This window comes from Mus caroli, unplaced genomic scaffold, assembly GCF_978045245.1.
Source record: "Mus caroli unplaced genomic scaffold, Mus_caroli_1 scaffold_14, whole genome shotgun sequence".
NCBI classification, from domain to species: domain Eukaryota; kingdom Metazoa; phylum Chordata; class Mammalia; order Rodentia; family Muridae; genus Mus; species Mus caroli.
The window spans coordinates 99,931,908-99,954,258 of record NW_028227269.1 but is presented as its reverse complement, the minus strand read 5'-3'; the positions used below and the strand labels follow the sequence as shown (position 1 = coordinate 99,954,258).

Sequence of the window (22,351 nt, the reverse complement as noted above, 5' to 3'; positions counted from 1 at the left end):
TTTCCATGATTGTACTTTTACAAAGTTCTAGACATTTATTTATTTATTTCTATTTTTAAAGTTTTTTTTTTTAAAAAGTTTTAATTTTATGTATATGGGTATTTTGCCTGCATGTGTGTCAGAAGAGGGAATCAGATCCCCTGGAACTGAAGTTATCAGCAGGTTTGAGCCATCTCATGGGTGCTGGGAATTTGAACCCAGGTCCTCAGCAAGAGCAGCCAATGCTCTTAGCCATCTCTCCAGCCCCTACAATCATAGTTTTTATATTAATCTAATAAATTGGTCTATGTGACTACCAAGATTCTATTAGAACTATAAAAATATATTAGAAAGCCTGCAAAATCAGTGTGTGAGGAGCCTCTTCAGGATTTTAAAGTATGTTATAGCACAACATCATGAAACTCAAGTCTGTGTTACCTACTGTACGAAGCGCCTTGGTCAGCAATTACATCGGGTACTTGAGAGGTTCCTTTGTACTCCCTCCCAGTCACTGCCGACTTTGAGCTTTAGACAGAGCAGCTGGCCAGGGTGCACGCTTAGAGGTCTAGCTATTTTGATGGGTTACTCTCATTTATTTCCCAATCTGAAATTCTCTTTATTTCGCCCCTTTAGTGCAGAACTGGTGGACCTGAAGGAGTTTTATAATCCTAGCTACTAGAACAATGGACGGGAGGTACTATCTCATGAAGGAGATGAACCTAAATGTAGTTTATTCTTAGACATTTCATACACCCATAGTAAATAAATCAGGTCAGTTGAACTCTGAGCTTCAACAGAATCAACAGCAGTCCGGCTGCTCTAGTTCAGCCTAACGAGATTTTAGAGTAGGAGTCCGTTTCCTTAAAACAGTGTTAGAAAAGGATAGGATGTAGGCTTCAGAGACTCGCTGGCATCTCTGAGAGCCATGTGGCAGTGGGGAAGTCACCCCTCCAAGGAAACGGAACCAGTTTCTACTGTACAGAGGCATAGTGAGGGAGGGGAACTCTGCCCCTGTAGGTCTGGCAGTTGAGGGTCCAAGAGAAGGTCCAGGCAAGGAAGGTCTTGCGGTGTAGCAGTCTGGTTGTTGTGTCTTTTGGAGAGCGGTGTCTTTGGCACTTTTGCACTTGATAGGGAGCTCCAGAGCTATGAAACGGAAGGGAGTGGGGCGGGGCTTCCAGGGCCCAAGTGTAGCCCACCATTCTTAGGCTTTTCGCTGTTGACTTTTACAAATCACCTTTCTACTTTGAAGGCCAAAAACAGCAACAGCAGCAGCAGCAACAACAACAACAACAAGCCAAGGATAATGAGGTGAGGGCGGCCAAGGAGAGTTCTCAGCCATTGCTTGCTCTTCCTGATCCGCCCTTACCCCCACATCCTTGCTTAGGGGTACCACGCTTGTTCCAGCCCGTGATTTAAGCCTCGGGTTCCCAATTGCTCACGCGTCTTTCGTCCGTGAAGCCGCCTTGGTGTGAGTTCAAGTTCGTGCTGCCACAGGGCCTGATGACACGCCCCCTCGCACGCGCCCCGCTCCGCCCCGGGGAGGCCGGGCGCCCCCCAGCTCCGCGCTCTGCCGGGCTCCCCTCCCAGCGCCGAGCACTTGGCCCTGGCAGACGCCCCAAGATTGTTGTGAGGAGTCTAGCCAGTTGGTGAGCGCTGTAATCTGAACCAGCTGTGTCCAGACCGAGGCCCCATTTGCATTGTTTAACATACTTAGAAAATGAAGTGTTCATTTTTAACATTCCTCCTCCAATTGGCTTAATGCTGAATTACTGAAGGGGGTTAAGCGAAACCAGGTGCCGGCGGCGAGGGCTCTGCAGTGGCTCCCAGCACCCGGCACTGTCCCGGCCCTCCGCGCTGCCCGCTCGGCCCCTCCGGAACCAAGCCGCCCCAGTCCCACCGCAGAGCCTGCCTTCCTCGCGTCGCTTCTCCTCCCGCGCATCTTGGATATGCCAGGATTAAAAAGGTAGGTTGGAAGGCGCCAGGAACTGTCTCCAGGCTTGAGAAACCTAACTCCAGACCTGATGGGTGGAAAATAGCTATGGCTGAGATTCCGCCTGTGTCAGGGCACTGGAAAAGACTTTTAGCTAGTGATGCAATGACCCTGTTAATTACAAAAAGCTGCGCCCATCTCAAACTCTTCGTTTGGGAGTGGGGATTTTTCTAACAGCGTCAGGAGTCAGCATCTCGAGAGAGGCAGCAGACAACCTCTCTAGGTCATTTCTCTTTCTTTTTGGAAAGGGCAGCAACGTTGTGCGCAGTTTATAAAATATCACACTACATGTTTTTTAAATTTGGGAGACTGCTGACTACGGCACCAGCAATTGCTTTGCTGCGACGGCTGTGAGACAAGCAGAAGTCTCCGGACACTTCTGTCTGCGTTTGCTCTATGTGTGTGATTTACAGAGGGAATGGGACCTAGAAGTTTCGAGCCAATGAACAGTGGACTCTGCAGACAGAGACGCATGTAAGCAAATGTTTTGCTGTTCTTTGCGGAAATTGCAATTCCAGTCAAGTAATCCTTGAGCCTTGAGGAAGTTTAAGGATGACATCTGTTCTCCCTTTCTCCAGTGTCTCTTGAAAATATAGCTGCCCTGCATAGATCTACACACTTTCTCTCTGTGTGTTTGCATGTGGGAAGGGTGCACGCATGCGAATACAAACCGAGCCTCATTATGGTAAGCCATAGTTAATATTATCATTCCACATCTCTGACCAGCAATGTCTGTCACTGACAGACAGTTGGAGGTTCTGTCCTCCTCCTCCTCCTCTTCCTCCTCCTCCTCCTCTTCCTCCTCCTCCTATTTAGGATGGTGGACCCAGATTCAAAAGAAAAGGTTTGAGACACAGTTTCTCCTCTCCAGTATTAATTATACTTCAATTTTGGTACGATTTCTTCCTGGAAAGCTTCTCTGTTAGCCTAGAGATTATTTGGCCCCCAGGACCCAGCCATAGCTCTTCCAGGAGGCTGGGCTTGGAGCTGGCCAGCCCTGGGCTGGCTTTCGCCAAAAGGAATGGGGAGTGGGGTAGGGGGAGAAGCCGGTAGGGTTAGCATGCCTTTTCTAGTCTCTCTCAAACTGTACTGCATACAGTCAAGCTGCTCCGTCTCCAACATAAACGAGACGGGATTTTATAACCACCTGAAAGGAAACTTCATGAGAAGAAACAGGAAAACATTGAAATTCATAATCTACAGACTGGAAAATAAATTTGTTATTGTTCTCTTATTCCTTCCAGATATAAAGTCTGGCTCTTGCAAATATCAAAAAAGCCCAGGGATTTGGCTCTGCACTTTATAAGGTCAGAGCTGTCTCCAGTGTTGGAGAACCTGGCTCACATAGGCAAGTTAGATGAAATGGAAACCTGTCTACTCAGGATTGGATCTGGGACTCCAGCACCACATCGGGCTCAGTTTTGTCTGGGTGCCTGGGTGCCACCTTACCTCTGTGTCCTCTACATACCTACTGCTATTTCTCCTGCGCTGTGGGTCAGGGATGTGAATGAGCCTGGAATCTCCTGAGCACTCATTCTGAAAAGGCGGGGACTACAGAGTCATGGTGCTGGGTGGGTAATGATAAGCCTCGGGCTCCAACCAGGTCCCCAGGCTCATAGCCATGCTGAGAAACAGTCAAGATCACCCCCTTCAGGAAGCTTCCTCTGTTGACTCTTGACATTCTTATCAAGGCAAATCTACACTCCTGGCCCATGCCACAAAGCAGCCAGCTCAGGTGGATGGCAGCTGGGTCACAGCTCTGTGGCTCTCCTGCCCAGTATCTAGGCTGCAAGCTGGAGTTGCTTGGATACATGCTAGTAACCGGAGAGTGTGGTTACAGACTGGATCATCAGCACAGACTTCACCTTGTCTTCCATCTTCCCTGCTTTAGGTGCCCAGGTCAGTAGTGTTACATATGCCCATTTGGCTACATAACTAGGCTCCATGCCTCTTTAACCTGCAAAACAGCTTCTTGTACCATACTCCATGGTGTATGGTGCACACCTGTAACCCCAGCATTTGAGGGATAGAGGCAGGAGAATCAAGAGTTCTGAGCTAAATTTGCTAGTTTGAGGCTAGCCTGGACTACATGAGACCCTGTCTTAAATAAAACAACAAAACAAAACAAAGCAAAGCAAAAAGGTTGGCTAAAATGTCTGTCTTGGAATCCCAGTACTCAGGAAGCTGAGGTACAATTGCCACAAGTCTGAGGATAGCCTGGGCTATATTGTAAGTTGCAGGTTAGCCTGGGCTACAGAATGAGACCTTGTTTCGAAAAAGAAAAACCCAAAAAACCCAAAAAACCCAAAAAACCCAAAAATGTACCCAAGTCACCAAAAAAAAAAAAATTACAGAAATTCTGTACCTGTACCTGTTAAACACCCCCTCCCTGCCCCAGAAGCTCACAACCCCCAGAACCACCACTTTTCTTTCTGGGTCTGAAAACTCTGGGGTACCTGATATAAGTTGAAATCTATGTGTTTGTGTGTGTGTCACTCATCTCACTATGACACCCCGTGGATCACCAATGCTGTTGCTCTTTTTTTTTTATTTTAATTACATTTATTTATTGACTTGGGAGGGGGCATGCGTTGCTGTCCACTATGGTGGTCAGAGGACAACATTCAAAAGTTGGTTCTCTCTTTCTACTTTATTACCAGGCTGACTTTGAACTCCTGAGTTCTAGTGACCTTTGCACTTTAACCTTTTGGAGCAGCTAGGATTACAAGCACATAGCAATGTGCCTAGCTTTCCACATTGTATCGTGTCCAACTTTTGAGTTTAAGTCTGAATAATATTGTTGGTGTGTGTGTGTGTGTGTGTGTGTGTGTGTGTGAGAGAGAGAGAGAGAGAGAGAGAGAGAGAGAGAGAGAGAGAGAGAGAGAGGAGGGGGCACATTTTGTTTAGCTATTCATACACGAACATTTGGATTGTACCCACCTTTTGGTTATCGTAAAAAAAATGCTGCTATGAGCATGCCTATGCATATATACTTATGTCTAGTCTTTGACTCAGTTCTCCGGGGAATGCACTCTGGAGTGGGTCTGCTGGATCGCAGGTGAGGACACCACACAGCTGCACCAGTTTTACCTCCCCATCAGTAATGCACCGGAGCTGTGATCTCTCTACATTCTTCCTAGACCTGTTGTTTTCTGTCTTGCATTTTTCTAAGATTAAGAATTTATTTTATGTGTATGAGTGTTTGCTTGCTCTGGGTACAAGTGAGTGACCCTGCTTCAATGTATAAGGTAAAGAATGACTGAGGAAGATACTTGATGCCAACCCCTGGCCCCCATAGGAATACACAGACGTGTAAATATGCACTTACACACATGCTCCAACACGTGTCAACACACAGGTCCATGCATGCCTCACAAATAGCCATCTTAATGGATGTGAGGATGGACTTCGCAGTTTTAAAGCATACTGGTGACCACAGTTTCACCAGACAAAACGTTGGCCACAGCAAAGAACCAAATTACCCACAGGCAAAGATGTTTACTTGCTTGTGGGTGGCCACGTTGGCTGGGCCAGGGTGTTAAGGCATTTCCTGCTGTTACCCACTGCCTTTCTCACACTGGCTCCTCAGACTTCCATCCCCTGGGATGGCAGTTCTCACGAACCACATGCTAGGGTGGACCCTGGGTTCTTGGACCATTCAAGCCCAGGTTCTCACACGTGTGGACTGAGGGCTCCACGTTCTGGTTAAGTGACTTCCTGCAAACACAGAGCCTCTCACATTCTTGCTTTCGTGGATTGAAGACACAGAGGCTCTTGGCTCTGCAGTCAGGTCTGAATAATGTTTAACTCAGGTGGTCTCTGTGCAGAATGATAAAAGACCAAGACAACTGGTTGATGCCACAGACTGTGGGTCTTTGGATTTTTGTCCCTAAGCAGCAAAGCATGTGACCTAACTTACTATCCCAACACATGAAGCAAGTGTTAGGAGGCTGCCTCTTGTGGGGTTAGAGTAGAGGGCTGGAAGCGCTCTTGGGCTCTGCTGAGTGTGCCCTATTCGCTTGCAAGCATATGGTAAAACCACCAACTAAATGTCAGGTAGCAGGAGGTCCAGGTTTCCTGGACATGAGCATCTCTTGGCACTCACTCTGATTTTCACTGCCCACAGGATACTCACTGTTACCATCTTGGCACTCTGGCTTCCACATCCTGGGAATGCACAGGTAAGGCCTCAAGTTGTCCAGAAGCATGTCACAAAGCGAGGGGAGAGTGTCCAGCCATGCATTTTAGGGTCCCAGGGTTACGGGAATGGGAGGTACTCACTTACTACCCTCCATACAAACATATCATAGCTAAGGCTCTAAGAGATGGAGGCTGGCCCAGGGTGATATAGGTTTCAAGTGGCAAGGTTGGAATTGGATCTCAGCATCCTGGCTCCAAACCTGGGTGTCCCTCAGGGAAACTCACTAACTTACATGGTAGTTCAATGTGGTGTTTCTGGTCAGGGTGTTCTCCACCCCCCTCCCCCCCAACCCAGGATGCTTGCAAAAGGCACCCACAGCTAGGTCAGTGTGTGTTTCCACCTATACAATGCCCAGTGAAAGAGGTAGGAAGGAGAAGGTTGGTTACCTGGAGATGGGGGGGGGGTGCGGTATCCCTTCCCCTGGGAGGAGTGTGCAAGGAGCAATGAAGTTGAATTCAAGACAAGGGTCTGAGAGCAGTTGCAGCATCTCATTTCTAAAGCTATAGGGAGGGTTGTGCTAGGTGTGTCAGCCCCGAGTAATATGGTAGGGTTCCTCTAGAGTGGTGGTTCTCAACCTGTGGATTGCAACCAGTTCTGATCCCTTTGTGGGTAGGGCTGAACAACCCATCACAATACACACCAGTGGCAAAATTATAGTTATGAAGTAGCAATGAAGTAATTTTATGGTTGGGGGTCACTACAATATGAGGAACTTTATTAAAGGGTCGCATCATTACAAAGGCGGAGAAACACTGTTCTAGATGGCTCAGAGAGGCCCTTCTGTGTGGCCCTTCTCATGGAGAGAAAATAAAGACAGCCTCATTTCTGAGTAAGGCTGAGGGCTGCAGGTGAGGAAGGGTAGGCGCCTGCCCATCATGCACAAGGCTATAAGTTAGAGAAAACTATGCTGGGGTGAAACAGGGGGAAGAACTGTGAAGTACATCCAAAGGCCATTAGACACACTCAGGCCATTGGAGACAGGAAGGATTTGAGAGGAATGTATAAGAATTTTAGATCTCAGAGGGACCTTGGCATCCTGTAATCTAGTCCCAAGAGTTATAGACAAAAACATCTAGTCCTGAAGCAGATAGTGGTCATAGATAAAGGTAATTAGTATAGGCATTTATAGTAACATAGTTCCTCTTTGTAACTACTTAAAAGTAAGTAACAGTACCCCATTTTATAGATAGAGAAACTGAGGCAAAGGGAAGGATGAGGAGAAGTAAGGACTCTAGTGAGAATTAGAAACCAGGTAAACAAGTGGCTTGAGCCCATTCTGCCCCAGCACTGAGGTCGAGAACAGGACTGAAACCTGATCTCCTGGGTTCTGTGGTATAGACTCCTGGTTCTTCTGGGTCCTTTGTCCTGAGGCTCTAAGGCTTGGAACTCTCAGCAGTAGCACAGGCCAGGCTCACAAATCACCCCATGGCTCAGGGAAGTCTGGCCTTGAGGCTGGAGGAGGGGCCTGGTGACAGGTGTACCACAATCCTAGACACTGAACTCATTCCTGTGTCAGCCTCCAGGCACCACAAGGGGCTCTCACATTGTTCCCAGATCAGGTTTTTAAAAGTTCACAGTCAAGGCTGGAGAGATGGCTCAGCCCATGGCCAAAAACACAAAAGTTCACAGCACTTAGGAAACAGGGGCGGGAAGACAAGTTCCAGGCCAGCTTGGACTACACAGTGAGATTTTTCTCTTGATGACAAAACAAAATTTAACCAGATTAAACAAAAAACAACCCTGCATGTACAGTTATAGCTCAGGTTACATGTAAAAATCACAACTGTCACCAATTGCCAAAATGTGTCACTGCCTTGCTGACATTGAAATGAAGGAAAAAATCCCATCTCCTTTGCTTAGAAAATGGGCCACATCTGCTGTGTAGCTTTTGCTTTATGAATACAACTGAGAGCAGGGGCGACATTTCATAGGGATTGAAGCATTTGTTTGGGGGTCTGTGAAGGGGAGATGGATAGAGCTGGGGAGTCTCCTTCCTTGGAAGTGGGGCTGTTGCACTGTGGCTTTTATTGCTCCTCATCACGTGGGCATGGCAAAACCCATAAGTCCTGACACTGTGGGTCATGAGGCACTGGTGTAGGGTGTTACAAAAACAAAACAAAACAAACACTAAGTGTGCAATGATTGTAAGAAAACTTTTCCAAATAGAAACCTATCCCACATGGGGGTGTTACATCCCCCCTAGCCCCCACCCCTACTTTACTCCACTTCCCAAATGCTCTGCGATGCTTTTATAGTGACAAAGAATGCTAGGCAAGTGACCTGACCTGTTTCTTCTCTCTCTTCTACAGCAACAGTGCACAAACGGCTTTGACCTGGACCGCCAGTCAGGACAGTGTCTAGGTATGTGATGCTGACGGTCCTTTTTTAGGTGGGGTCATTTGGCGATAGCTCAATTGCTAGGATGTTTCTGCCATAGCCGTGGCTCAGTGTCGTTGAAGCTTCATTTACCTTCTCCATGGAAGAACACAGAGGTGGGATGACCAAGCCAATGAGACCCTTGTTGCTTATGTTCTTTGTGCTAAGTGCTGATCAGGGTCAAAGAATCACCTCTCTCCTCAACAAGCATTTCTGTTGGATCTGTTCCCTAGCACTGCCTCCACAAGGTTCCATAAGAATAGTAGCTTAAATGTTGCTCATTTCAGACCCCAGAGCTCTCTGGCCCAACACCTGTCTACCAGGCTAATAGCAGAATATTGGCTAGGCTGTGTTTCTCTGGGGTTCAAAGAGAGAGAGCATCTTTTCTTCTCACGGGAGAAGTTTTTGGGATCCACCCTCCTGAAGTTATAGGTTGTAGGTCCTCCATCCTTGCTGGTTGTTTGGCGAGGCCCTCCCAAGCTTCTAGAAACTGTGTTCACCCCTTGGTTGGTAGCCTGTGACATTCACAATTATCGGTCCCTTCTTACATTGTAATTCCTCTAAGTCTCCTACCTTTTCTATTTTCAACCACTCACCCAACTACACTGGGTGTCCCATAGCATAACCTAGGATGGATGCTCCCATCTTAAAGCCAGCTGATTGGTAACCTGAATGGAATCAGCCCTGAGACCTAAAGGCTTCCCAGGTTCCAGGGATGAGGAAGTCCTCTGAAGGACATTCTCACAGCATGCCATCTAGTGGAGAAAAACTTAGACACAGTGGATGCTGTGACAAGTTGGTGGAATAAGGTCATGGTCGAGTGGAGATAACTTCAGTGGGCCCTGAAAAGGCAGAGAAGAGAGGGAAGCTTTATGTCCAGATTCAGCCAAGAGTCAGGCCCAGTTTGAGTTGGATATTGAAGGATGGCTAGGATCCTGAAGATCTCAACCACAGTGGGAGGAACAGCATAGACAAGGATCAGGGGTGCCATGGGATGCCGAGGGTAGTAGGGCACGTGGAGGGGATAAGGCTTGGCTGCCCCACATTGGGGGCAATGTTCCCAATGTGGGAATAGCTAAATTCTTAATTAGATTTAATTTAGGTCAAATCATGTTTCTGTCCCGAGTCACATCAACTGAGACTAAGAAGGGAGAGAGTTGGTTGAAAAGAATGAATTAAACCTTGAAGACTCGGACTCATGCTTGGATTTACAGTACAAAACTCTTTGGTTCAAGGATGCACTACAGGGTAAAGAGGGACGTGGCTTCTTTTCCAGCCCATGTGTTCCACTAGAGAAAAGACCATTGCACTCTGAACTACAGCATTCGCAGTTCCCAAGCTGGGAGCTGGCATGCATTTCTCAGATGACATGATGGGCGAGCTGCCCAGGTCCAGGCATCCCTCCCCAGTCTCCAGTTCCACACAGAGCAAGAGCTGGTGGCAGGGCCCAACTCCCAAAGCCAGGTCTGCTGCCCACTGGAGCCAGAGTTGGAACCTCTCTTGACTCCACCCTGACAAGGCTGATTTTTCTAGACAGACCACCACTCTCCTTCCAATATGAGCTGATCTCCAGCAGGGCTAGACACAGTCTTGTTTTGCTGGCACTGTGTGAGCCAGCTTGAAAGCAATTGCTCTGCTTTCTCAGCAAGTAACTAACTATGAGCCAAGCCTTGTCTTTCTGGGTGTAAAGGTCTTTTTCTTTCTTGCCCAGCTATTACTTTGAATAGAAGTGGTTCTGATCTCATGTTTTCAGAGTATAAGAAATGCACAGGAGAGTGAGTACGTGGCAGGCTTTTGTACTCACAGACACTCCCATCTATTTATTTTTACTGTTGCTTTCCTTATGTAAATAAGGGTTTTTTTTTAAATTTGCTATATTCCTAAATGTTAAGGAATACATTTGCCCAGGTTTCAAATGTGGTATTCTTTAAAGAAAAATATGAAGTCAGCAATAGTGCAGGTTTCTGAGGGTGGGGTCATTTGTGATAAGAGGGCTTAAAGAGCTAATGTTTGGCAACCCAGGTCACTTGGAGTAAACTTGGCTAATATTGGGGAGCATCAGACTGCAGTGAGCCAGGTGAAATGTTAGAGGGTCATTCCCATCAGTCTGCTCTGCTTCAATGTACGCATGCCCAGTGTCATGAAGAGACCACTGAAATTTGTCCTTTCTGTGGCTTCTGCAGATATTGATGAATGCCGGACCATCCCTGAGGCTTGTCGTGGGGACATGATGTGTGTCAACCAGAATGGCGGGTATTTGTGCATCCCTCGAACCAACCCAGTGTATCGAGGGCCTTACTCAAATCCTTACTCTACATCCTACTCAGGCCCATATCCAGCAGCGGCCCCACCAGTACCAGCTTCCAACTACCCTACGATTTCAAGGCCTCTTGTCTGCCGCTTTGGGTATCAGATGGATGAAGGCAACCAGTGTGTGGGTGAGTAGCCCAGTAACTGTCCTCTCACATAGTGGACTTTCTCAAGAGTGCTGTCAGAATCTAATATGTGCTCCCAAATGGAGATACCTACCATGAAATATGTCAATCAGACAGTGGTCTGCTGTCTACAAATGATATAATGTTTTATTCTAGATATATTTCTGGGTCCTCTTCTGAATTATCTAGAAAGCCAGTTCTTTCTTTCTGTCATTTGATCAATCCATCCATCATCTATCTATCTATCTATCTATCTATCTATCTATCTATCATCCATCCACCATCCATCCATCTACCCATCCATCCATCCATCCATCCATCCATCCATCCCATGGATCTCATTGGTGATCAACCTCATGTTTTCTCAACTAAATAACCAATGCATCTAATCAGACTCAGGGCCAGTGCTCTGTTTCTATGTATTGAATGGATTGAGTATTGCTGCAGAAAAGCCTTGAGAGCCAACCCAAGATCTGATAAGGAAAGTGGGCTTCTTAGGTGGGAGCCAGTGTTCTTAAAGGGGCCTTGCTGATGGGGACTCTGGGGGAGAAAGTAGGCATCATTATATCATAAGCCCCAAGGGAATTAGCGGTACCCTACAGAGCTTCAGGTTCTATTGGCCAGTGCTGCCTTGGAGAAGAGCTGCCTGGGGCCCTGCCCAGTCCTTTGGTAGTAGTTGGACTAAATTCCTGAAGTGTCTCCAGCTTTAGAGGGTTACTTCGAAGAGAGATGGACAGTGAAGCTCAAGCTCTTTTGACTGTGTATCCCCTCTGCCAAATCCTTTTAGACTTAGATCCCTACCATAGGCATATTTATACATGACACATGTATCCTGTTATACTCATGTGGGTTGAGGAATATAAAGCACACATAAGAAATAGGAAACTTAAAAGAATGTAATAAAAAATAAATTTGAATTGAAATTCTAACATTTCCTTTCCATGGCCATCAGTCTAGTTAATAAGATTTTTGTGGGTTTCAGGGCTCTGACATATCGGTCTGTAACCGACAGATAGAGACAGTGCTGATTATAATATATAAGTATGTTCATGTGAATGAGCGTGTGTTTACACTTAAAATATTCAAACAGTATGCAAATATATGCCCTTCAACACTACAGGGAAAATTGAATATATACCTGAGCTCATAATGCTTCATGATTACTGGTCTCAAAGACCTGGTGTGTATGTTGGGGCACATATGCATATGCTGACTTAGATTTACCTTAACTAAGAACATGCCAAGGGGAAATATGGACCCAGTCAAGCCTCATGCTTCTGAGCTTTGCGGGAGAGGACAGCATCATGCTTCCTTACGACACGTAGCAGAACAATAGGCATATTGTAACCAGAAGGAACTTCTTGGATGCTCTTTAGCTACAACCTCTGATTTTTTGGAAAAGTGAACGTGAACCCCAGCAAGCTAGGTCATTTCGCAGGTAGGATATGAGACCAGCCAACTGCTCCCATCTAGTAGAAAATAATGGTACCAAATAAGATGTAGTGTGTATGTGTGTGTGTGTGTGTGTGTGTGTGTGTGTGTGAGAGAGAGAGAGAGAGAGAGAGAGAGAGAGAGAGAGAGAGAGAGAGAGAGAGAGAGAGATTGGTGGGGAGGGGGAGAGGGAGGGAAAGAGGGAGGAAGAGAAGGAGGGAGAGAAGGAGGGAGAGGATACTGGAGGGCAGATGAGCTGAGTAAAGGTAGTAGAGGCTCAGGCTATTGGAAAAGGCTCTCATCTGATCCTAGAATAGGACTGCTCTTGGTCTATCTCACTCAGCCCTTCCATTGAACATTTGGGCACCCACTGCCTTAGAGCTTCCTGGATGCCCTCCCTCATCCAACACACCTCCTTCCAGGGACTCGAGGCTCTTGGCACTGAAGACATTCTGGGAAGCCTATTCATCTGGTGACCCCTCTGACGTCATACCACTTGTGGTTCTGAACCTGTTACATAGACATGTGGAGCCTTTAATAATGGCCCCTTTGTAAGCCCAGTACAATCTAGGAACCCCAGCAAGGACTGGCACCAGGCCCATCCATTTCCAAAATGTCTAGTATTATGCATTCATAAGTCCTGAGTTCTTCTGACTTCCCTTCACTCCACCCCACCGTTTCCTGCCTTACCAGGGCTGAGGCCCCTATGGGCATTGTGAGAGGTGGTGGCAGGGGGCCAGAGCAGGCTGGGAAGGGCAGCTCTCTAACCAACGTTCCAGGGAAGTAGGGCAGGGAGCAGGAGGCAGGGGGCAGAGGAGAGGGAACAAGTTAGTAGGTATATGCAAGGGGAAAAGGCCTTCAAAGGAGGACAGGCATTCCTGGAGCAGTGAGCTCTGAGGAGGAGACAGTGATGACTGATGAGAATTCCGTGAGAATCTGAGACATTTCTTTTCTTCTTTTTCTTTTTTTAAAGATTTATTTATTTTATGAGTACACTGTAGCTGTCTTCAGACACACCAGAAGAGGGCGTCAGATCTCATTACAGATGGTTGTGAGCCACCATGTGGTTGCTGGGATTTGAACTCAGGACCTTCGTAAGAGCAGTCAGTGCTCTAAACCGCTGAGCCATTTCTCCAGCCTTCTGAGACGTTTCTGAAGCTTTGAAAAGATGAGTGAATCTCCTCCCCTCCAAAACAAACCCAATAGCATCACCAGCAGCAGCGAAGGTAGTGACACCAAACAATGGCTTAGTGTTTGTGTAGTAGGGTCATGGGTTCTTAGCACACTACAGGTAGAACTGGTATTTCTGTTGTGCCTTCAGGGTAGTCAGAGCGCAGAGAAGTTAAGACACCTGGCAGTGGTCACACTGTGTGATAGGTTGAGTCTCAGTGTGAACCATTCAGGCTCTGGATGGGGAACCTGGTGTTTGGGCTATAAAGATTTAGTATATGGAAAGGTTATGGAAAGGGCTTTTAGAGAGTCAGTGCAGAAGCCACTGTTAACAGCAAAGCCCTTGCTCATTTTAAAAGAAAAATTTTCTTCTGTAAAAGTCTGAACTGGACAAGAGTTGAGAGAACACAATGGTTTCTTTCCACCTTGTCCACCCAGCGTTAGCGGTTATCGGCACTGGCACCATCTCCTCTTTAGCTTTAGATGCCAAATCAGTTTAAATGTTATAGGATTATCTGAAAAAAAAAAAAGTAAAGATTCTTTATAAGAAGATCACAAAACAAACCCACAAGCCTTCTTTAAAACTTAAAATATGCCAGGTGGTGGTGGCGAACACCTTTAATCCCAACACTTGGGAGGCAGAAGCAGGTGGATCTCTGAGTTCAAGGCCAGCCTGGTCCACATAGCACAACCACATCTACACAAAGAAATCCATTCAGTCCACCACCACCACCAACAACAACAACAAAAAACCAAAACCCCCAACAACAACAACGACAATAACAAACCAACCAAACAAAAACCAAAACCAAAACAAAAACTGTTGTGATCATAAAATGAGAAAGAGCTGTAAGAATATGTTCTGGTGGGGTGTGGGGGAAAGGGGTGCCTCAGCCAGCCCATGCCAAGGGAATCCCTTCCCCCTGAGAGACCAGACACACACAGAGTAGTAGAGGCAGAGAGACGCAGAGAGAGGGAGAGAGTAGGTAAGTGGAGGCCGGCCATGACCACATGGAAAGTGGAGGGAAGGGAATGTGGAGAGAGGGGGTTCAAGGGGGCAAGAGACAAGAGAGAGGCAAGAGTGTAAGAGAGAGAGGAGGGGCCAAGTAGTGGAGGTGGAGTTTGGACAGAATACCAACAAAAACCAAAACCAACCGAACAAACAAACGAAAAACCAATGCCCATCCCAGAAAACCAACTTATAATATATCATCAAACCTATCAATGTCAGCAAAAATTCATTTTTACCGTGAAATACATAAATGTTGTTTAGATTGATTGTCTTATAAATGGCCTTTTCATAGACATGGGGAGATAGATTAGTGTGCAAAATGCTTGCCCCACAGTCATGAGGCGCTGAGTTCAGATCCCCAGCACCTACACAGAAAAGCCAGGCATGACTGTACATGCCTCTAATGTCAACAGTGGGAAATGGAGTCAGGCCGATTCCTGGGGCTTGGTGGCCAGTGGTCTAGCCTAGTCAGCAAATTCCAAGTTTGATCTCAAAAAAAAAGTGAGGGCCAGCAAGATGGCTCAGGAGGTAAGGGCTCTTGCTATCCAAGTTGATTCCTGGGATAACACAATATCGCATCTACATGCCTAGTAAAGAGAGAACAGACTCCATCAAACTGCCCTCTAACCTCCACAGAGGCACTGTGGCACAAGCATGCACGTGAACACGGAATAAAATATAACAAAAATGAAGACTTAATGTCTAACTCTATGTGCACACTCACATACATGTGGAACATACATGCATCTCCCCATACGCACATGCGTCCACACACATGCATTTCCTCCACCTTCACAAATGCCTTCCCCCTCCTTGCATTCAGAGTCAGATCTGTATAGCTTTCTTAATCGCCCCAGTTGCTGACTCCGTCCCTTCTCCTTGCCACTTCCTTGTGGACACAAATGTTTGTCTGGAGTGGCTGCTCATAGCCCATTCCTTCTTCCCATCTGGTTTTCTGGAAGCTGGAAATAGGCCTTTAGACTCGGCCCAGTTCTGGCGTCATGTTCTGGGCAAACCTCTTCATGGATGGTGCTTTTAGTCTGCTGCCCATTCCATCCCATCCTGGTTTCCTTTCAGAAAGTGTGAGAGTCACCTTGAACAAGCTAATGGCTGTCTCCAACCCCTGAAGCTCAACTTCCTGGCATTTCAGACCTACTTTCGAAGAAGTATGATTTTCATCATAACTCAACTTAGCTTGTGTCCTCTTCCCATAGATGGACAGTACCCAGTGCCCTCAGTGTCCTTCCTTATTGACTTCTTTGTTTTGGGTTCCACTTCAGTGGTGACTAAACTGTTCTGGAACAGTGTGGCCTTGGGTTTGAGTCCCCCTGGTTAAAAGCCTAGATCACTTGGGACATTTTTGTGGACAGGGGCATAGTGACCCAAGAATTATAGTTCCCAAGCCAAGAATGGTTTGTATTGAGAAGACAGACAGCTTGGCTCGAGGGTGACCAGTCCCTCAAGGCTGTTGGGACTCAGAACTGGATGCAGTGTGTCACCCAGGTTTTCCACCCCTGGAAGATATGGTAACCAGATTCTTTAGATGGGGCTGAGGGCAGTCAGGCAGAGCTCACTGGCAAGGAAGACAGGCTGTTGGAGTGGAGGTCATGGACCTGGATCCAGACATAGTGCAGATCAACCAACACACAGAGTTCTGAGCCAGCTAAGAGCCATCTGGGAAAAGTAGAGAGAGGTTGGCTATGTTGAATTAAAAGCATTAAGTGGGGGTCCATGTGCAATGATGGGTTTCCTAGATTCAAACTGCCACCCTGGAACCTTCTTTTCATGACGTACTGCCTCTGTGAATCAATCCTGGAATGTGGTTGCCATCAGTCTCTGCGTATTTATTCCTTATGGGTTTCAGCATGCCATCTCTCTGTGTGACATTCTACATAAGCCTGGCTTTGCTAACCAGCTTGGCTTGGGAGCAAGTTAGGGACTCCACCAGTAACAGAAATTCATGATGTGTTCAGCAGATGAGAAAGCTGTTTCTCTAGAGCTATGCTACTCTGGGGATCTTCTGGCCATTCCTTAGACCACGAGCAGTGCCTTTTATTCCCGAGTTGGTTTGGGCTTTTGTTGTGAGTAATCAGGGCACCCAAGCAGGCAGAGAGCAACAAAGAACAGATCTTTCTGGAAGATGCACTCGAGTTGGCCAAAGACGCTCTTGAGTTATTTTTCCTGACTGCTAGCCAGTATTTAGTCAACTAATTTACTTCACAGAGTGGCTCATTTATGCCAGGCTCTCTGGTTTAGGCACAAAGGGGAATAGCCAGGGGTCTGTGGTCAAGGAAGGGAGATCAGATACTGTGTAAGCCGCTGAAAGACAAGAGAGCCTCGGAGTTGCTAATGTGGCCCAGGCACAGGGCCAGGAAGACTCTGGGAATGGAAAGGATGAAGCTCTGAAGTCAGCCAGACCCTGAATTTCTTCTTGGTTGGCTACTTCCTACAGCTGAAGCCTGAGGTTCTACACCTTTGTCTATAAAATATAAAATAGGTATGACCATGCCTGCCTGCATGAAAACACCTTACCTAGAGTTTGCATGGAATGTCCAATGTTAATTGGAAATGATTTGTGGAGGAGGCTGCTAGGGTCTTGAAGGGATAACAAGTTCAAAGATTCATATAGTCTGAAATGCATCGGAGGCCTAATTCTTTACAAACCTTAAGGAAATGACCCAAAGCTGAGTTTGACCACACCCTTTTGTAGGCCTTCAAAGTCTTGAGGAGGAGACTTTAGAAACCTGCTTTAAGGTCCCAGAAAAGCTTGGTTTGTTTAAGTTGTGAGACAAAGCCATGGAAATCAGCCCAGTGTGGCATTTGTTCCCAGCCCCAAGGCATGGCCAAGAGCACATTGAAACCTCAGCCACAGCACAGCAGGTCTGTGGTTAGCACGCAGGAGGGAGGAACCGGAGGCCTTCACTTCTAGCGGTCTTTCTGTATTTTTCTCTCTAGCTCTCCAGCATGGGCCGTAATGTGATACCCGGACTTCAGGCTCAGAAAGTGTGCAGAGTGGGGGGTTCTTAGGTGCTGAGGGGTTTAGGACCAACTAGCCTTGGGGAGGAAACAGCTTCCCACAGAAGCAGGGGCCCCGCAGTTAGCTTTTGTCAGTAGCCTTTGAGCTGCTCCGGCAAGCCTGTCCACTGGCAATTTATATTTGTTTTTGTTTTGTTTTGTTTTGTTTTGTTTTGTTTTGTTTTGTTTTGTTTTGTTTTGTTTTACAAGACAGGGTTGCTCTGTGTAGCCCTGGATGTCCTGGAACTCACTTTGTAGACTAGGCTGGCCTTGAACTCAGAGATCTGTCTGCCTCTGCCTCCGGAGTGCTGGGATTAAAGGCGGGTACCCAAACCACCTGGCCCATTTCTTTAGCTATAAATTTGGAGAATACTACAAACTTCCAAGGATTATTTTGAGAATTAGATAGGATACAGCACACAGCTCATCTAATCTGCCTGGCTCGTGGTGGCAGCTTACCTATTAGCTGCTATCATGATTTCAAACCTTTTCCTCTCTGTTGATCTCTCCTACTCCTGTTTCCACAGCCCCGCCACCTCTAGTTGTTTCTGTTGTTTCTTGTCCTTTGTCCTGAAAGCTTGAGCATCTCCTGCTTCTGGGGGCCTAGGACTGGCTTATTGCCATGTTCCATCTGCAGCCGTTGGAGTCAGCATGGACTTCCACCGAGAACTCAGCAGGGAAGAGACTCTGAGAAGTCAGCTGGTGTGCAGACAAACCTCCAGAGGTCAGGGAGCACAAGCTATGGTGCTCCCAGGCGGTGCAATGTTGCTGATCTAGGATCAGACCTGAAGCCACAAAACCCTTGTCTTCCCATCTGCTCACTTAAGGAGAGGCAAAAACATTTAAAAAATTATAATCACCGAATTGCTTGACTTTATTAAAATGTATTATCTCACTTAAAAACAGATTACCCCAATTATGTTAAAGCCTAACCTGAGGCAGCAAAGGGACAAAGGGACAGCTACGACAGGGGGAAGAGCTGGACTTTGGCACTGGTAAAGGGACAACTAAGACAGAGGGGAGAGCTGGACTTTGGCACTTGATTTACTAGTTATTGGCTGAGGGCGTTAAGAAAATCAGGTAGCCTCTCTGATTTAAGTGCTGTCAGCTGTAAAAAGGGTTAGTATTGTATTAGGGCTCTTAACCTGAGATCAGTACATTTAAATCAAGGCATCTAGTTTTTACCCCCTGATTCTTGGCTAATGTATAATTGAAAGCTAGCATTGGTGTCTAGTGTGTTGGTGACTTGCCATGGGCCTCCTAGTAGGACCCCTGCCTGTCTAGAGCCAGGTGTTTACAGATCACAGCACAGCTGGGACAGTTACTTTGGGTCGATTTTGAAATCTTATGCTTGTCATTACTCCAGAATTTAGAGAAAGACATTAGATCTGTTGCTCAATCTTGCTATTTGGTGCACTAAAGGACGTGTGTATATACACAGCTGGGGAGAGATGGCTTGGCCAGTAAAGTGTCTGCTAGGCACGAGGACTCAAGTTTGATCCCAGCACCCACTAGCACCAATGTGAAAAGCTGGATGTGTCAGCCTGGGCTTCTGTCACCAGTATGGGAGAGATGGAGACAAGCTCTCTGGAGTTTACTGGCTAGCCAGTCTAGCTGAATTGGTGAGTCTCAGGCTCAGTGGCTCAAAAGTAAGGTGAAGAACAACTGAGAAAGACATCAGACATTGCCCCCCAGCTTCCGGATGCCTGCTCACATATACACACACATGCATACATGTACACACTGACTAAATTAATATTAAAAAGTACATATAGAACTCTACCACACATTTGTCTTTTAGAATGTTTTGGTCACTGTTTTACAATGTAGAACTTCCTTTGGCAATCTTACAAATTTTGTTGTTTTTTTTTTTTTTTTTTTGGTTTTTCGAGACAGGGTTTCTCTGTGTAGCCTTGGCTGTCCTGGAACTCACTCTGTAGACCAGGCTGGCCTTGAACTCAGAAATCCGCCTGCCTCTGCCTCCGGAGTGCTGGGATTAAAGGCGTGCGCCACCACGCCCGGCACAAATTTTGTTTGATGAAGTTTAAAAACATTGTTTTGAGAAGGGGGTGCATTCATGGAAGACATTTTTGTGGCACACACATACACAACTTACTGGGGCATGGGATTTGTTGGGTTCTCTCCAGCTCCAGAATGTTCTACCATCCCAAACCTTCCTAGTGGAGTGTGTGTGCATGTGCGTGTGCGTGTGTGTGTGTGTAGGTGTGTGTGTGTGTAGAAAGTAACTGCAAGAGGAGGGATGGAGTATGGATGGTACAGGAGAGCAGGCCCACTTGGCTCTGTTGTAATGGTTCTGACCAAAGTGACACTATTCCAGGTCTCTAGATAGTCCCTGCTGGATGATCATGGGGTTGAAATCACTTGCCGGGGCTGCAGAAAGCACTAAGCATGTAGTTTTGGAATTAGCAGGAGGCTCATGGTAGAGATGGCAGTTTCACTATGCTGTCCTGGCTAGTTTCAAGCTTCAGGGGCCAAGCAAGTTTTCTACCTCAGCCTTGGAGGTGGCCAGAGCTACATTGCTTCCCCACGTGTGAAAGTGGAAGACGGTGATTGTACTATCTTATTCATCGTCAAGGCTTGCTACACATGTCTTTTCAAACATCCTCTACCTAAAAGTAGACTGAATATACCATTGGTGGACTGTGGAACCAAATTCCCTGGGAAGGTTCAGAATGTAACTTAACCATTTCTGTGCACGCCCTGTGTGGCTCTCCTCTTCTATGGGTGGTATCTTCGGGAAGCCTCTGGCTCTCACCTGCACTCCAGCCATGATACAAGAAACAACAACCTGGGAGTCGTTTGTGCCAGAGAACAAATGAAATAAGATGTGAAAACACCATCTGATTGCAGGCCATCTGTTTCATGTGTGAGGTTAGGAAAACTTAGGAGTCGTATCAGTATTGCCAATAACAGATTAGTGGAGATAGCCCCAAGTTATAATTCCTGCTTCTAGGAAAAGAAAGGAGGGTCTTTGATTCTTGAAGGGCCTGGATCAAGTGACTTATTATGCCAGTAGACAATGGGAGACTGTGACACTACAGAGACAGCCCAGACTTTAGACTCACCCCCACTTGGGTTTACATCCTTTCATCACACAGTGACCTAGCTCAAGATCTTGTCTGCAAGATGGGATACCAGTATTTACTTGTGGGATGCTTGGAAATTTAGCAGAGAAGAAGTTTAGCTGCCTGCTTCCAAATCTATGGTTCTTTACATTGTAAGAGCAGATGTCCAGTCACAAACACGTGGTGGCTTCTTAGCACAGGCTGGAAGGCTTGGGAAGAGAGTAACAAACAGAAAGGGAAGGGAGGTATGGTCTCCCTTCAGTTTATGATTACATACAGATACAGTTGTGTGTTGCTTAGAATGGGGGGGGTTATGTTCTGAGAAGTGCACTCACTATTGGTAGTCTGGTCATTGTGTAAATGTCATAGTATCTACTTATCTCAGCATCACCAGGTGATATAATCACATCAGACGTCATATACACACATCCTGTTGTCGACTCACTAAGCAAGCATGCTGATTCTTCTCTTCCATCTGTCTTCTCAGTCCCCACCAAAGTGGTGCTTGCACCTTCTCTGGGGCCTCATGGTGAAGTCTGTGGTGCCAGAGCAACTTAGATACCCTGTTCCCTTTCTTCTCTCTTGAGCTGCTAGTTTATCTGGTCACTTAGGTTCTACAGTGTTCTAGCCTGGCAAGCTATTGTGGGGATTGTAGGCTGGGCACCCTCTATACCAGCTTCCCAGGATCTCAAGCTGAAAGCAGAAAGTCAAGAGCTCTCTATAACTCAGGGATGCGCCTTGCTTACATCTTTTATATTAAGGGCTCCAGAAGTGGGTTGAATTCTTGGTGGGAGGCATTCCTGGGATGCAGGCACTACATACACCAGCACTCACTCTGTGGCCACAGCCTATGGTAGAGTGAGCTGTCAATCAGTTATAATCATAGGAATGAATGGGATGAATGAATGAATGAATGGATGAATGGAAGGAAAGTGCCAACAGCACAGCAAAATGATTCTTCCCTCCTCTCACTTGCTCTCTCCTTCCTCATGTAAATTCCACCTCTATGATTTCCCATACTGTACTGGGTGCCAAGGGAGGCCATGATAACTATGATGGTCACTGTGTATGCCCCACACTCAGCCAGGTGCTGGAATGTGGCTGCACTGTGAGTAGTGAGTAGAACTGGGTGATCAGGGAGACTGACAAGCTGATGGAACAGATGCCAGTGAAGGCCTTTGGGTTGGATGACTTGTGGCGTTCTACCTCCACTGGCCTTTTCTTAAGGCCTCTCTCTCTCTCGGAGGGTCTAGTGGTCTAGTGGGAGAGACTGGGTCTCACACATCTGCCAGCAGCTAAAGCCCCTCCCCATACAATCCTAGAGCGTGCCCTTCAGTTGCATCCCATGCCAAGCTGCCTTGGGAACCTGCAGCCACTCATGGGCTTCTGCTTGTCTCTCACACAGGAGTGTGTCTGAGAAAGGGTCTCAGCCATCTCCGTAGGGTCTGTCCAGGGAAGGACATTCATGGGATTCTTGTTTTCCAGCGCACTCCAGATGGCAGACAAGAAGAAGTCAAGGACTGGCCTTCCATTTCCCTCCAGCTTGTTGGTTTGGGGCCAGAGGGGAGATGGGGACAGCCTAAGCTGGTCCTGCCCTAGGCAGCCAGCATCTGGGGCAGGCTCGGGAGACGTCTGACTTGGTAGTGCTGGGGAGGT

At 46.8% G+C, this 22,351-nt stretch overlaps 1 protein-coding gene across 5 annotated transcripts in view; it reads left to right on the top strand.

Moving 5' to 3' along the window:
- The first annotated feature begins 1,525 nt into the window (after positions 1 to 1,525).
- Fbln5 (fibulin 5) overlaps positions 1,526 to 22,351 on the top strand; it is a 68,762-nt gene continuing 47,936 nt past the window's right edge. Inside the window, exons 1-4 of one of the 5 annotated variants that reach the window (XM_085830624.1) lie at positions 1,526 to 1,942; positions 6,096 to 6,150; positions 8,480 to 8,531; positions 10,730 to 10,984. In XM_085830624.1, the coding sequence (XP_085686750.1) occupies positions 1,926 to 1,942; positions 6,096 to 6,150; positions 8,480 to 8,531; positions 10,730 to 10,984 (379 nt within the window). In that variant the 5' untranslated portion in view covers positions 1,526 to 1,925. Of the gene's footprint in view, positions 1,943 to 2,141; positions 2,444 to 3,223; positions 3,514 to 3,848; positions 3,869 to 6,095; positions 6,151 to 8,479; positions 8,532 to 10,729; positions 10,985 to 22,351 lie in introns of those variants that run through there. The other 4 variants (XM_021178950.3, XM_029484933.2, XM_085830622.1 and 1 more) reach the window with 4 other exon arrangements.